Source organism: Canis lupus, chromosome 19, assembly GCF_011100685.1.
Source record: "Canis lupus familiaris isolate Mischka breed German Shepherd chromosome 19, alternate assembly UU_Cfam_GSD_1.0, whole genome shotgun sequence".
In the NCBI taxonomy this organism is placed as follows: Eukaryota; Metazoa; Chordata; class Mammalia; order Carnivora; family Canidae; genus Canis; species Canis lupus.
The window spans coordinates 23,770,184-23,785,759 of NC_049240.1; the positions used below are offsets into that span (position 1 = coordinate 23,770,184).

A 15,576-nucleotide genomic window follows, 5' to 3' on the forward strand; every position below is an offset into this window, starting at 1 on the left:
TTATCCTGTTTTGAGGGGAGTAGGGTGACTGTCTCCCTTCTTTGCTCTTCAATTTGGATAATTTCTATTAACCTGTCTTCAAGTTCACTGATCCTTTCTTTTGCAGTGTTTAATCTTTTTACAGAATTTTTGTTTTGTTTTGTTTTTGAGAGTGGGGCAAAAAGAGAGGAAGAAAATCTTAAGTAGGCTCCATGCCCAGCAGAGAATCTGACATGGGGCTCAATCTTGCAACCTTCAGACACTTAACTGGTTGAGCCATCCAGGCAACCTGGTAGTGTTTAATCATTTAAGCCCTTCCATGAAGTTAATTTTTTAAATTGTAGGTCTCCTCTAAAATTCCCCACATCATCCTTTGTATTTATCCTTTTCTATAGATACTTTAATGTATTTATAATTATTTTAAAATTTTTATTCAATGATATTAACATCTTATTTGTTGGTCTGTTTTTTTTTTCCCTTGGTTATATGTCATACATCCCTGTTTCTTCCACAACACAACTTCTCCAGAGTTGTAATTGCGTATGGACATTGCAGATATGTGTAGAGACCCTGAATTGCTGAGCTTTGTTTAGTAGGCCGTTAAGTTACCAGCAGATCACCTTGATTCTTGGCTTTGAGTGAGTCTGTTTTAGTTCTGCCCTTAGTCCTAGGGCCTAGACCTGAGTTCTGAGCTGTGGTTCTTATCTTAAGGCACAACCTACTAGGTTTTCAATGAAAAGCCCAAAATATTTACATCTCTCGACTTGGGACATAAATCCCAAACTTTCCCTCCCCAGCACCAGCCTCTGCTGAAATCTTAGTTGAGCTTGTCCAGCCTTTCAGGTGTTGTTTTCCGTTGGGCTCCCTGGAATCCCAACCAATTTATGTATAACCTAAGAGTCAGACAAGGATTTGAGGGGAGTATCAGGCAAACACAAGACTCTGTAGTTTCCTCCTTTCTGGGATTTCCTTCTTGAATTTCCAAGCTGTTCCAACAACCCTGAATTCTGACTTGCTTCCTGCTTCATGAGATTGTCACTTTTTGTTTTATTCCCTGTGAGCACATGAGGAATAGTCACTGAAAATAGATCCTATCCAGTGTCTTACTCTTCTTTCAGTAGATGAATCCCCTCTAGTTGACGTCCGTCTCTGATCACTTTCCTTACTTCCCAGTGCATTTCAAAAATGTGTATAATTATCAATAGGAGGGTTTGTCTGATATGACACTCTTGCCCTCACAGGAAGCCAGACTAGATAACATGTTTAAATAACATGTAAACACCTTATTTAAAATAAAATCCAGCTTCCTTTTATTTATTTCAGTAATGGTTACACAAGTGTGTTCACACTGAAAATCCATCAAAGTGTATGTTTGTGTACTTGGGTCTGTTATTTGCCAATAAAAAGTTCATTATGAGAAAAAGCCAACTTCATGTCAGTACCCAGTTAAAAACCACTCCAGCTTTCCTCTGGCCTTGGGATCAAACTCAGATCCTTGCCTCAGACTTCTCTCCTGGCTATAACTTCTAGGTTCACTTGCAGCTTCCTAAATGAGACACATTAGCTCCTGTTCTTCCCTCTATCCCCACCTCCCACATTCTATATGGATAACTTCTACTTACTCCTCAGGCTTCAATTTAAGCATCGTCTTGTAGAAGCTTGTCCTGGCCACCAAGTTAATCCATCCTTTCTTCCACCTTAGGTATCCTCTGTTGCCTTGTCACAGCCACCAGGTCCCACTCCCTGACCCCCACCTCAGCAAGAGCACTCGTTAAACTAGCTTGCAGTGTCCAATGAGCATCTGAGTGTCAGGAACCAGATCTTTAAGTCTAGCCCCAGAGTAGTTCAGAGAGTGTGCAAAATGTTCAAACTATGCCTTCTCGTTATGGTTAGCCTTCCCAGGGCAACTTGCCTACAAGATCCCACCTACGGCAGTTCCCCAAGGCTAGTGACCTTGAAGAGGTACGGATGCTACTGTGAGAATTCAGAGAATTGGAAACAAGTACACCTAGCTCCAACACCAGAGGAGACATTCCGATAAAGGTCTCCTTCCTGTCCAGCCCTGCTTCTTCTGTCAGATGAAAGGTTGGAACCTTAAATTCTGATAATTCAGTTCTTCCTAAACATAATAGCTGAATGACTGACCAGAACGTTTTGAAGAAGACAAGGAAAAGTTTATTGTGTTGAGCAGACCTTATTTTCATTACAGTACCAGGAAATTCATTCTCAGTTCACTTCAGGTGCAGAGGGCTCTGCAGACATTTAGAGCCTCAGCGCTTCTTCCCAAGCAAGGGGCAGCACCTGGACCAATGTTGCATTTGATGGAATAGATTACAGTAAAACAAAACAGTTATAAAGAAGGTTTTCTAATACATACTGTTCTTTAAAAATTCTAACATTTTTCATTTTTCTGTTTACCTTGTTATTACCAAGGATAAAATGGTACTTGATCATCTTTCTCTCAGATTGTTAACCTTAGATTTTTCTACTTTTATTTTGAAGAGGAATTATGCCACTTCTCTGGAAATCTAAATGGTGACAAGTAAGGCAATGCATAAGTTACAGATGGGTAAAGGCCTTAACTCATACCCTAACTTGTTTCCTCTTAAATCTCCACATTTGCCCTCTGCGTTGCTAGGTAATTTAAGACTCAGGAGATAGCCTCTTGCTTGCAAAATCATTATCAGTGAGTTTAAACTTAATGCACTAAAAAACAAAAAACAAACAACAATAAAAAACAACCTAAATGCACTACTTTTGGGGAGCATGCAGCTGCATGAAGCTGATTTTTAGTTTCTTCTTATAAACTTGTCAGCACCCAATGGCACCCTGAAAGGAGAGATCCACTACTCCATGCCCTGACACACTGTTACCTGGAAGTGTTGTTTCTGTATTAGACCAAGAGATCAAATACCAAATGAAAGAGAAAACTGGTATCCTCCAGATAGTTTGAAATATCGATTACAACCTGAGCTAACAAAGTCTCATTAGCTCGAGTTCAATCAGGTAATTAATTACCAAAGTCATGATTGAGACCTTCCACCACTACATCAAGGCAGGGAAAACATGAATTTAGGTAAAAAATGTTATCCCACCAAACTAGACATGATAGCTATATTTAACTCTTATCATCCCACAAAAGTATTTCCATAAAATCAAATATTTAAAAATTATTAAAATTACACAATGGAATCGATATTTAAATAAATTTGCACACAATGCACCTTCCATTTGTTGTTGCCAACAAACAGTTTCCATTAGGTGACTTTACCTAAACATTTCCATTTCCATGAAATCTGATGCCATAGCACTAACACTATATTCAGAAAAATGCACTAGAAATTTCCTTATAACTCTTGAGTTGAATTATTTCTTTCAATCATTCATGGCAATTTTAGAAAAGGACTGCTCTTAAGTACCTACATTTACTCCTAGGGGAAATGTGGGTAAGGGGAATCATTTTACTCATTGCTAGGAGGGTGGTGTCTGACTTGTTCCAAATTATGGCATCCTTCAAGTGTAACTCCCAGCTAAAGGAAATGGATTCCCTTCCTATTACCTGGGCCAGTCTCTTCTGAAAACTGTAATGCCACCTCTAGCTTTCAACTCTTTATCCGAGGACTGAGTCCCTGCAACCAGACAAAAGCTTTTCATTCAAGTGAAGCCTCAACACAGTCCATTATATGAGGACTTGAGGAAAGGAGAGTTCATTAAGCTCTATTCCTGGAAATGATTTGATAATCTTTGCTCTCCCACGAGCTGAGTTCATACAACACACAGGCGTATCATGAGGCATATGCATGTAGTAGGTAGGCAAACATCTGTACGTTTCCATTTGAAATGCCACATTTTGAGATTCTACACTTTATCGGCCTTAGGGAAAACTAATGTGTCATCATTCTCAATGTGTAAGGATTGAGTACAATTTTAAAATAAACATAGGCATGCCCCCACAGCTCCAGCAGCAGGCTGTGTGCATGGGTTTGATCTCAATCAAATACCACTACTCATAGAACATAAAAACACACTGCTGCGTGTCACTCTGACATGTAACATTATTTTACAGCACTCTGGCACTGATTCAGAAAGAAAATTTCCCATTATGGCATGATAAGAGAAAAAATTCCATTACATATAAATAAATGATGGTTAAAAATAATGCACTGTGAAGTTTCCAGAAGCTTGTGTGTTTCATTGCCATCCGCTCTTGCCTCTTGAAAAAAAAATCTTTTCAGTCACAATTTGTTTTCACACAGTAAAGACAATAGACAAAGCTGACCAAGACCAAATTTTAGTGGTATTATCACTTTCTAGGGCATCAGAGGTTCATCCTGAAAGATGCTGATGACACATGAACCAAGAGAAGGAAGGCAGGCCCTCGACTATTTCAGAAGTAAGCTGGATCTTACATATATAGATTCAGCTACTGGTAAAACTTCCGTTTAGGGTGGTGATGAATAAGGGCAGTGAGGACACACATACTACAGACAACAGATTTCACACTGTACTTTCCTCACATGGAATATGCACACGAGACCTGGTGGAAAGACATGAAGAAATGTCCATGTCCCATGGGAACCACCATTTAAAAAGCATACTCCAGTGACTAGTATTTCCTGCTCAGTCTCCCAGAAAATAAACTCAGAAAATGCACAACTCTGTTCACGATTATAGACTAAAGCTGCGGGAGCAGAAGCCTCTCTGAAGGCTTAATTAAATTGAAGACGAAGCTGAACAAATATTTTTTGCTCTGATTCTATCCCTTTAGCTATTCTGACCAGGTGAGCAGCAGGGCAGGGGGAACTCAAGCTACAGCCTTTGTCAACAGCAATGATTCTGAGGTATCTTTCAGTCTTGGATCAATTTACAGAAAAATCTTTTGAGCTCCCCTCGTCCCAATTTTTAATGTAATTATAAAAGCAAACTGAAAAGCTCCTTCAGGCTGAGAGACTCCTAAGCTAACTTTTGCTTATGTGTATATGGAAAAAATTCCTTGGTAGTTGTCACAAGACTTGATTTTTAAAAAAAGACTGCAAATCAATGTTCCCTGGCTTAGAAGAGTGAGGATTCTCCTATCCATTTGCAGCCCCTCCTCATATTTTTAAAAAGCAGGCAAAATACTGGAGACAACACCAGTTTGCCCTGGAAGAAAGTGCAGTCCCATGGGAGTACTCTTGCTGCTTGCTGTACTCTGCAGCCTGGGCAGATGGAGGGAAGGAACCCAGAGCCTCACACCCATGCAGCCCAACACCACACCAGAAGACTCTCTTGTGGGTGCCTCCCCACACTGTCTACTTACCAGGAGAGGCTTCTCCAGAAGGACTGTTCTGGGTTGCTAAAGCAAAGACACTAAAGGCAGGGACTAAAGGGCCAACACACCTTCAAGGTGTGATTTTGTGCAATCAGAAGAGGTGGCATACCGGCAATTTCAGCAAACCAAAGGCAACCCACAGGCTCAACTAAAAGGAATATAGAACAGTGTAGAGAAACAAATTAACATCTCTCCTGTTCAACATCTCTCCTGTTCTCAGCTCTGGGATTTCCTCACAGAGAAGTCAAGCCAGCTTTGCCTGGGTCTGAAAGAGACAATCCCTTCCCCAGGAAGCAGAGGGATGAATGATGCAATGACCTTTCTGAGGGAGCCCCGAGCCCTGCGAGATGGATCACCAGAGGGGCTCGCTATGGCTGTATCCAGTAAGGAAATCCATAACAGACTTTTTTTTCTTTTTTTTTTTTTAGAAAGTGGGAAGAAAAAGCAGACCTTCACAAATACAAAAATTGTTTACAAAACAATTATCTAAAAAGTTTACTGGGGTTGGGTGGGGATTAAGAATCATGTTTTCATTTCAAATTAGTCACATGGTACTGATGGTTTATAAAAGAGAATAGTCAATTTCTGTTTTCCTCATTTCCCCTCAGACACCCCAGAGTCTTCCTACTTCTGCTATGTTCCCCACCTTCACCCCAACCCACCCCATCCTGTCCCCAAATTAATCTGTCCCGAGCCAACTCCAAAGACACATGATTGTTGGTTGGGTTTCAATTAGACAATGAACTTAATGCTGGAGAAGAGAACAAAAGGACACAGGAGCACACTGGCATAAACCTCAAGGTGTGTGGACCTTGCACAAAGCTTCTGCCACACAGAAGCTTCTGCCACCACAGTGCAGGCTGCAGACTGAGCTCCACTGCCAGTAAACTGAGGTAAGGAAGAACATGGCTGCTCTGGCTGGTTGGCTTCCTGTGGTGGTGCAGCATGTGTGTGCTCTTGGGTGTGGTCACCACAGGACTCATTTTCTTCCAGTTGCCTTTGCCATTTTCCCTTCTGGTCAGAAGACTGCTCTTTACAGAGTCTCAAAAGATCAGTCACTTGTCTTCCTATGAGGTACAAATCCAATAGAGGTTTAACTCTAAAAATCCAGAGCCCACTGGTATGCAGAAGTCAAAATCAAATGGTCAGAATCAAAAGGTGTGGCACACCTGCCCAGCCAGTTTATCAGCAGTTGTAGAGACAGATCAGAAAAAAACTAGCATTTAATATAAAAAGTGTTTTTCAAATGGTGTAATTTCCTATCCGCTTGTGAATGAAGATCATAACTCTTCTCGTTTCTGAGGTCCTATGGAAAAAGAGGACAATTGAAAATAAAATGGTTCAATCTTTAAGTTACAAAAATACAGACTGGATTTCTTTTCTGGTATTATAACCTATTAATTACAGCCCCACCTCCATTTTATCTCTCTTTTAAAATTTTTAGGAGCTCTGGTTTGGTGTATTATATTTTGAAAAAGAAATAAAGATCTTTTTTTTTTTTTTTTGATCTTTTTGTTTTTAAAAACACTGACACTACCTGCATACTCCTACTCCAGCAGAACTGTTTTCACAAATACAATATTTACTTCTGGTAAAAACGCGCATATTTTTAGTCAGGATTCTTCTTTCTTCACTTAACATGTAAACATTTTCCTAAGTAAAAGTGCAGCTCATATACTTTATAAAGTGCAGCTCTTGGATGTTTAAACTGTTTTTAATGCTTTTGGTTTATAAATAATATATTTCTCCATGTATATGACTTTTTTCTTGTGTGGACTTATTTCTTTAAGGTAAATTCTCAAGAAAGGAACTATCAAGGGAATAAACATGTTAATGGTTTCTGACAGCCAATTTATTATCTCCCTCCTTTTTTTAATAGAGGGCAAGAGGGGAGCTCACAGAGAGAGAGGGAGAGAATCTTAAGCAGACTCCATACCCAGCACAGAGCCTGACACTGGGCTCGATCTCACAACCCTGAGCCAAAATCAAGAGTCAGACACTTCACCAACTGAGCCACCCAGGTACCTTATTATTGCTTTTTAATAAGGGCTGTTCTAATATACAAAGCTCCAGCAAGGTAGACCCAGAGGAGTTTCTTCACCATCTCCGCAACAAAGGGCATTATCAGAAACAATATACATATTTTTTCAATGGAGTATATATTTTAATGACAGATTCCTTTAATGTGATTACTGTTTCTTCAACTTCACTTACTGTGTTCTTCTCTTATTTGAACAGTTTGTCTACATTCTTTATCTATGCATCGACAGAAATCCTTTAGGTTTCACTATTGAATTTTAATTATTTTTATGCTGAATATCCAGCCTCTCGGCCGTGATACTTAACATCATGGTACAGTCTTCAGGATGGTTGGGTGAATCACTCAAGATCCATGTTCTGTAATTGCTCTTTTAGAATTAGTTTTGAGCTGAATAAATGTTTAAAATCCAGATCTCAGCTTATTAATAGTTTACAAAAGGTCACTTTTGTATTCTAATGATTTTTGTCAACTGCATACCATTTGAGATGTATATAGCATAGGGAAAATATTACATGAACATTTAGTCCCCCTATTCTTAGCCTAAATTAAATAAAAACACTCTATCCTCCACCCTAATATGCTTCTTTGAAATAATATTTTTTTTCACATCAATATGTACTTTGTCTTGATCCTAAATGTATTTACTAGTGCCTGGAGAGATTTAATAAAAAGCCAAGGAATATGACAAGAGATCCCCAAAATAACACTGGGCTTGTCAGATAGAGGGAAGGACCTAGAACCTTATGCCTAAACAGGCCAACAACACACCAGAAGACTCCCTGCTTGTCTTATGTATCACAAAACTCATAGGCCTACCTAACAATAATCTCAATTAAAGCACCTTTTCTTGAGATGCCCGGGTGGCTCAGTGGTTGTGCATCTGCCTTTGGCTCAGGGTGTGATCCTGGGCCCCAGGATTGAGTTCCACAACAGGTTCTCCATGGGGAGCCTGCTTCTGCCTCTGCGTATGTCTCTGCCTCTCTCTCTCTGTATCTTTCATAAATAAATAAAATCTTTTAAAACAAAACCAAGTCAAAAAAAGCACCTTTTCTCAAAAACATAAATAAATAAATAAATAAATAAATAAATAAATAAATAAATAGGCAAAGAAAAGAGGACAGTGATTGTATTAATACAATCGATGTATTACAATGGTAATACATACCATTTAGAAGGCCAATTGAAAAAAGGAAAATAAAAATATATACTGGTTGACGTCAGGACAGAAGTGCTGAGATTCCTTTTATTCATTATTCTGTTTTTGCAATAAACACAAATCAGGAACGTAAATAAGTACTTCTCTAGGGCTGAAGGTTGGACCTACCTTCCCAGCGTGACTCTTGTGTTGTCTTCTCCTTGTCCAGCACTCCTGTCTCTTTCTCCCTCTGGAAACGGGTCTGTAGCTGCTTGATCTCCTGGTCGTAATCCTGCCACTCTGGGACAATTCGAACAGCTGCTTCCAGCTTGGGCTCTTTGGTCATTGGATTATTACACTGTGAAAAACCAAATCGTATACTTCAACCAAGGTAAAGACAGGGCACATTATCCAGAATTCAAAGGTATGTCTGTTCCTGGGTTATAAATCCCAACTGAACAAAAAAGAATAACACTGAGGAATCAAATGACAGATGAGCAGAAGCAACATGGTCACATAAAGCTTCTACAAAGTTGTGGGAAGTGACAGGAAAGCAGGAAAAGAAAATTCTTGTAGTAAAATCACAAGGCACAGAGATAATCCATAAGAAAAGTAGTAACTTTGCTGATTTTAGTGAAAACAGCCCCATCAGACACTAGAGGACTTGGCTGCCTGCTGCAAGCAGCAGAAATCTATGTATGTTACTGTAAGACAAGCTGCAGTCCCCCAACTGTACAACCACAGAGAACACTAAGTAAGACTCTCTCTGTGTGTTAATAATGATCTAGTTGTAAATCACATTGGACTAGGACGCAGAAAAGAACCACAGAGAGCTTACCAAATCTATCGTTTTTGCCCTTTTCTTAGAGGCATCATCACACCACGTTTCACACCAAAGCCATTCTTGAGGGAGTGATTTAATTGGCACCTGATGGATCATGTTATTGGGCAAATCCTGTTTGGTAAAAAAGAAAATAAAACAACAATCTAAAGTTCTGGGAGAAATTTAAATCAATGAATAGCAAATTAGTGATGATAGTTGCTCATTACATATCACATACCAATCACAAATTTTTAGAACTGAAAGGGTCTACTAAAAACCTTAGAGAAGCTAAAATATTTGTGATGTTTTTTAAAACCACAAAGTTTAGAGGACTCAAACTACCTATGATAAGCACCTGAAAAATTTTAGCTTAAAATTCACAAATAACCTGCACCTAGACTTCCCTCCATGAGGACAATTCTAAGAAAAGGTACTACTGCCTCTTGAAAGTTAACTAAGCATAGAGCGTGGTTTTATACTTCACAGTTTTGCATAAAGGAAGCTCTGAATCCACCTTGTCACCTGGGGCTTGATCCCAAGTGGACGAAGCTCACATGTTTTTGAGTCAACTATATGCCTTGAAGCTTTGTTCTCAGTGTTCCATGGTCTTGTAACAAACAACCAATATGATCCAGAAATTCCACTTCTGGGTATATACAAAAAAGAATTGAAGCAGGGACTCAAACATATACTTGTATGCCAATGTTTACAAAAGCATTATTCACAATAGCAAAAAGCTGAAAATAAGCCAAATATCCATCAACAGATGAACAGATATACAAAATATGGGATATATATATATATATATATATATAAAATATATAAAATGGAATATTCTTCCATCATAACGAGAAGGAAATTCTGATGCTATGACATGGATGAAACTTGAAAATAGGGACGTCTGGGTGACTCAACAGTTGAGCATCTGCCTTCGGCTCACGGCATGATCCCGGAGTCCCGGGATGGAGTCCCACATCAGGCTTCCTGCATAGACATAGAGCCTGCTTCTCCCTCTGCTTGTGTATCTGACTCTCTCTCTCTCTCTCTCTCTCTGTCTTTCATTCATTCATTCATTCATTCATAAATGAAAGAAAGAAAGAAAGAAAGAAAGAAAGAAAGAAAGAAAGAGAAAGAAAAAAGACAAACTTGAAAATAGTATACAAAAAAAAAAAAAAAAAAAAAAAAAAAAAAAGAAAATAGTATACAAAGTGAAATAAGCAAATAAGCTAGGCACAAAAAGGAAAAATACTGTATGATTCTGAAAGTATCTAGAATAGGCAAATTCATACAGATACAAAATAGAATAGAGGTTGCCAGGGGCTGGGGGAAGGAAAGAAGGGAGAGTTATTCTTTAATGTTTACAGAGTTTCAGGATGAGATGATAAAAAGCTCTGGAGATGGTTAGCTGTAACAGTGTGAATGTACTTAATGCCACTAAACTGTATAGTTAAAAATTATTAAAATGGGAAATTTTATGTTACATGAATTATACCTAATAATGCAAGTACAATAGACACTAACAGACAAAAAGAAAAAGAAAAAAATTGTTACTAGTAAACTTACATTAAGGAAAATAAAATGATATTCTTTAGGCAGAAGGAAAATGATCCTATATGAAAGCCCAGAAATGCAGGAAAGAATGCAGAGTAACCATGTAAGCAATTCTAAAATGACCAAATGTCAAGGAAACTACTACCTATAAAACATGTGGAATGCAACCAAGTTTTGCTGAGGTAGCATCTGATCCTTTCAAATGTATATATTAGAAAAGACTAAAAGTTATGAACTAAACACCTATCTCAAGAAATTAGGGAAAAAAATCAAATTAAATAAAAGAAAGAGGTAAGAACAATAAAGAACAATCAGTGAAATAGAAAAGAAACATAGGATGGAACACATTAAAAGATGCTTCTTTAATTCTTGGCGAGGTGATAAAGGAAAAAAAAGCACAATAAACAATGTCAGGAATTTTTAAAAGAGAAAGAGAAGACACTAGTATAGATGCTATGGACTTTAAAATGATAACTGGAGTAACGGAAGCATTCTGGCTCTGGATATACATTTTCTGATGTGTATCATCAGAAAATTAATTACACAGTGCACTTAAAATCTGAGCATTTCACTATATATAAATTATATTGTTTTTTAAAATGAAAGGATAGTAAAAGCAATTTCATGACAATATGTTAAGGAAATTTAGAAACCACTTAACAAAAACAGTGATAAAAGAAATAACAGAAAATGTCAACAGTCCCATAACTATTAAAGAAACTGGAATCATAATTTAAACACAAAGAAATTAGAGGCTTCACTAGTGAATTCGACCAAGCATTTAAGAAAGAAATAAGGCCAACCTTATACAAACCAATTACAGGTAAATGAAAACAAAAACAAAAACAAAATCCAACTCATTTCATTAAGTCTCAATACCAAAATCTGATAGAGATATTATAAGCCAATGTCACATAAAAACATAAATGCAAAATTCTTAAATAAATACTTACCCCCAGAATCCAGGGCTATATAAAAAATTATAAATCATGATCAAGTTTGATTATATAATTCAGAAATTATATTTAGGTATAAAATTAACTCTATTTATAATAAAAGAGAAAAGCATATCGCAGATGTCAAAAACAAAATTTAACACAAAAGATTTTTTTTTTAAAGTAGCAAACCAACACTAAAAAGAACTTCCTCAATGTGAATAATGGGTATCTATAAAACATCTACAACAAACATTATACTTAGTGGTGAAATGCTGAATGCTTTCATCATTTTGAGTCAAGAATGCCCACTATCAACATTTCTATTCAACATTATAGAAGTCCCAATAAATAGTGAAAGCGAGAAAAAAAAAAGTTTTTGTAACATAAGATTGGAAAAGAAAAAGTAAAACAGCCATTATCTGTAGATGATACACTTATATATATAGAAAAGACAAAAGTATATAAGATTAGCAGGGTAGCTGAATACAACAATGAACAAAAATCAACTGCAATTCTAGACACCAGTAACAAATAGAAACAAAAGCAGACTGTTGAGCACATGTTCCAACATACACCCAGAGACTGATGGCAAAGAATGCAAATCTTAGTGGTTCTGAACACTTAAGGAAATCTCCGTTCAATTTTAGCTGACTACTAAGCTAATCAAGCAAACCAAAAATGCAGTCTTCACAGAAATGGTTTAGAACTCCAAAAACAACTACTACTACAATAAGCAGCAACAAACTCTGGGGGAAGGGGAAAGTCTGATTTCCAGAGCTGCCACACTATATTACTTGAAATGTTCGGTTTTCAACAAAAATGAAGAGACTTACAAAATACCAAATATATAAAACCCATATACAGGGGTAAAAAACAATCAATAGAAACTATACTTTTGGTGGCCTAGACATTGGATTTAGAACACAAGGACTTTATCAGGTATCTTAAATATGTTCAAACAGGACAAAAGAAACCATGTCTAATAGAACTAAAGGAAAATATGAGAATGATGTTTCAAAAATTAGATAATAAAGAGATACAAATTATACAAAAGAACCAAACAGGAAATACACTGTTGAAAAACACAATAATTTAAATGAAAATTCGCTAGATGGGTTTAACCACAGATTTGAGCAGCATAAAAAATAATCAGTCAACTGAAGATAAATCAATTGAGATTATTCAGTCTTGAGATTATCCAGAAGCAGAGAGAAGAATGAAGAAAACTAAACAGAGCCTCAGAGAACTGTGGAAAACCATCAAATAAATACATGAACACACACAATGGCAGTCCCAAGAGGAGAGAGAAAGAGGTAGAAATAATACTTAAAGAAACAGAATGTGGGATCCCTGGGTGGCGCAGCGGTTTGGCGCCTGCCTTTGGCCCAGGGCGCGATCCTGGAGACCCGGGATCGAATCCCACGTCGGGCTCCCGGTGCATGGAGCCTGCTTCTCCCTCTGCCTGTGTCTCTGCCTCTCTCTCTCTCTCTCTGTGACTATCATAAATAAATTTAAAAAAAAAAAAAATTAAAAAAATAAATAAAAGATTTAAAAAAAAAAAAAAAAAAAAAAAAAAAAAAAGAAACAGAATGTTCCCAATTTGGTGAAAAATCTTAATCTACACAAGCTCAATGAATTTCAAGCAGGATAAATTCAAAAGAGATCCAACCTAGCTATATCATAATTAAACCATCAAAAGAAAAGACTAGAGATAGTGACTTGTCAGGTAAGGGATTCTCAAGATTAATGCTAACTTCTCATCACAAAATACGGAGGCCAAGAATTTGTGGAACAATAGATTCAAAGAAAAACATGAGAAGGGAGGAAAAAAAAGCTGTCAGGCAAGAATTTTATATCTAGCAAAATTATTCATCAAAAAACAATGAAGGAGAAAATTATACATTCTTCAAGAGTTTGTAGCTCCAGGGCTATCCTATCAGACAGATTATAGGGAGTCTTCTGGCTGAAACGGAAGGGCACTAGACAGTAGTTCAAATCCACGTGAAAAAATAAAAAGCAGCAGTAAAGGTATGTAGGTAAATATAAAAGATAATATCAATGTACTTCTTATGAAGAGTTCCTCCCCCCCCCCAGTTTAAAAACAATTCCAAACAGTAATAATTATAAATCTGTGTTGGTGAGCATATGATGTATAAACATACAAATTGTATGATAATAAAAGTATGGGGAGGAGGGAACACAGCTATTTAGGAACAAAGTTTTTGAATACTACTGAAATTAAGTAGTTAGTAACTCAAACTAAATTATCATAAGTGGACAGCCCCGGTGGCCCAGCGGTTTAGCACCGCCTTCAGCCTGGGGTGTGATCCTGGAGACCCAGGATCAAGTCCTGCATCGGGCTCCCTGCATGTAGCCTGCTTCTCCCTCTGCCTGTGTCTCTGCGTCTCTCTCTCTCTCTCTCTCTCTCTCTCTCTCTCTCTCTGTGTCTATCATGAATAAATAAATAAAATCTTTAAAAACTGTCATAAGTTAAAGGTGTTAATGATAGTCAAGACAACCACTGAGAAAATAACTCAAAAATACATAGCAAAGGTAACAAGGAAATTTAAATGGCAGATGTAAATTCTACTTCACTAATGATTATATTAAATATAAACATAAAAAACTCTCCAAATGAAAGTCACATAGGATAATGATTCACATATACCAAATTAACAGACTGACAATAAATACTGGTCAAAACATGAGCAATAGGAATTCTTACATGGCTAGTGGGAGCATAAATTACAACTACTCTGGAAAACTGTTTAGGATCATCTAATAAAGAAAAATACACTAATCTGATGACTTGGTAATTCCATGTGTTGCTGTACACACAACTGAAATGTACATGTGCATCAAGACAGTTGCATGAATGATCACAGCAGCATTATCCATGGAAGACAAAAAATGGAAAACAACCCAAATGTTGGATAAACAAAGCAATGTACCACTACACACAACAAAATGGATGGATTGTACAGACATAATGTTGAACAAAAGAAATTAGCTCAGAAGAGTACATATTTTAAGATACTGAGGTAGGGAGGAAAAAACCATTCAAAACCAATCTATAGTATTTAAGGATACATGTTAAAGCAGTAATTTAGAAATAAAGCATTGAGGTGATTACCACAAAAGTCAGGATGCTGGACACCTTTGTTAGAGAAGAAGGGTGGCTGCTGGGATGCTAGCAATGTTCTATTTTCTTTTCTTTTTTCTTTTTTTTTTTCTTGTTTTGCAATGTTCTATTTCTTGAACTGGATGGTGGCATATAGGCATTTCCACAAAGAAATTAATGCATGTGAATATGTACATATTGGTATATTTTTGTTTTGTATGCTTTCTTTCATAGATGCTATATATCACAATAAAGGCTTTAACATGTTTAAAGCAGACTTATGCAAAACAAAATATGTGAAACTAGGTATCTAAAACAAACTATAAACTCACTTCTGAAAAATATTTAGCTAATACACTGATTTGGCTAAACTTAAGAAAACCCATGGTTTTTGACATAGAAAAAAGGGAAATTGAAATTGTGAGACTAGATACAGTGAATCCTTGCTAAATAGCTCCTAAAGAGAAACAAATTGCTCCTAGCAGGCAGAGAAACAAATTTATCAGATTACCGTGGGTACAAAATTTAAAAATATGGTAATGGTTTGAAGAGGCTGCATCATCCTTCTATCTCCCTTCCAAACCAACATCTATGACATCTATGACTATGACATTTTTCAGGAGAGATAAAAATGTCACACACGCACACACTGCACAATTCCTTTCCACGAAGAAACA

General features: G+C 37.0%; 1 protein-coding gene across 3 annotated transcripts in view; it reads right to left on the reverse strand.

The window, feature by feature from the left end:
* Positions 1-2,131: 2,131 nt before the first annotated feature.
* The window catches only part of UGGT1 (UDP-glucose glycoprotein glucosyltransferase 1), a 123,814-nt gene continuing 110,369 nt past the window's right edge, over positions 2,132-15,576 (reverse strand). For 2 of the 3 annotated variants that reach the window (XM_038564809.1, XM_038564808.1), the window contains 3 exons: positions 9,305-9,421; positions 8,656-8,824; positions 2,132-6,596 (listed from right to left, as the gene is read on the reverse strand). In XM_038564809.1, coding sequence (XP_038420737.1) covers positions 6,571-6,596; positions 8,656-8,824; positions 9,305-9,421 — 312 coding nt within the window. In that variant the 3' untranslated portion in view covers positions 2,132-6,570. Of the gene's footprint in view, positions 6,597-8,655; positions 8,825-9,304; positions 9,422-15,576 lie in introns of those variants that run through there. The other variant, XR_005374019.1, reaches the window with a different exon arrangement.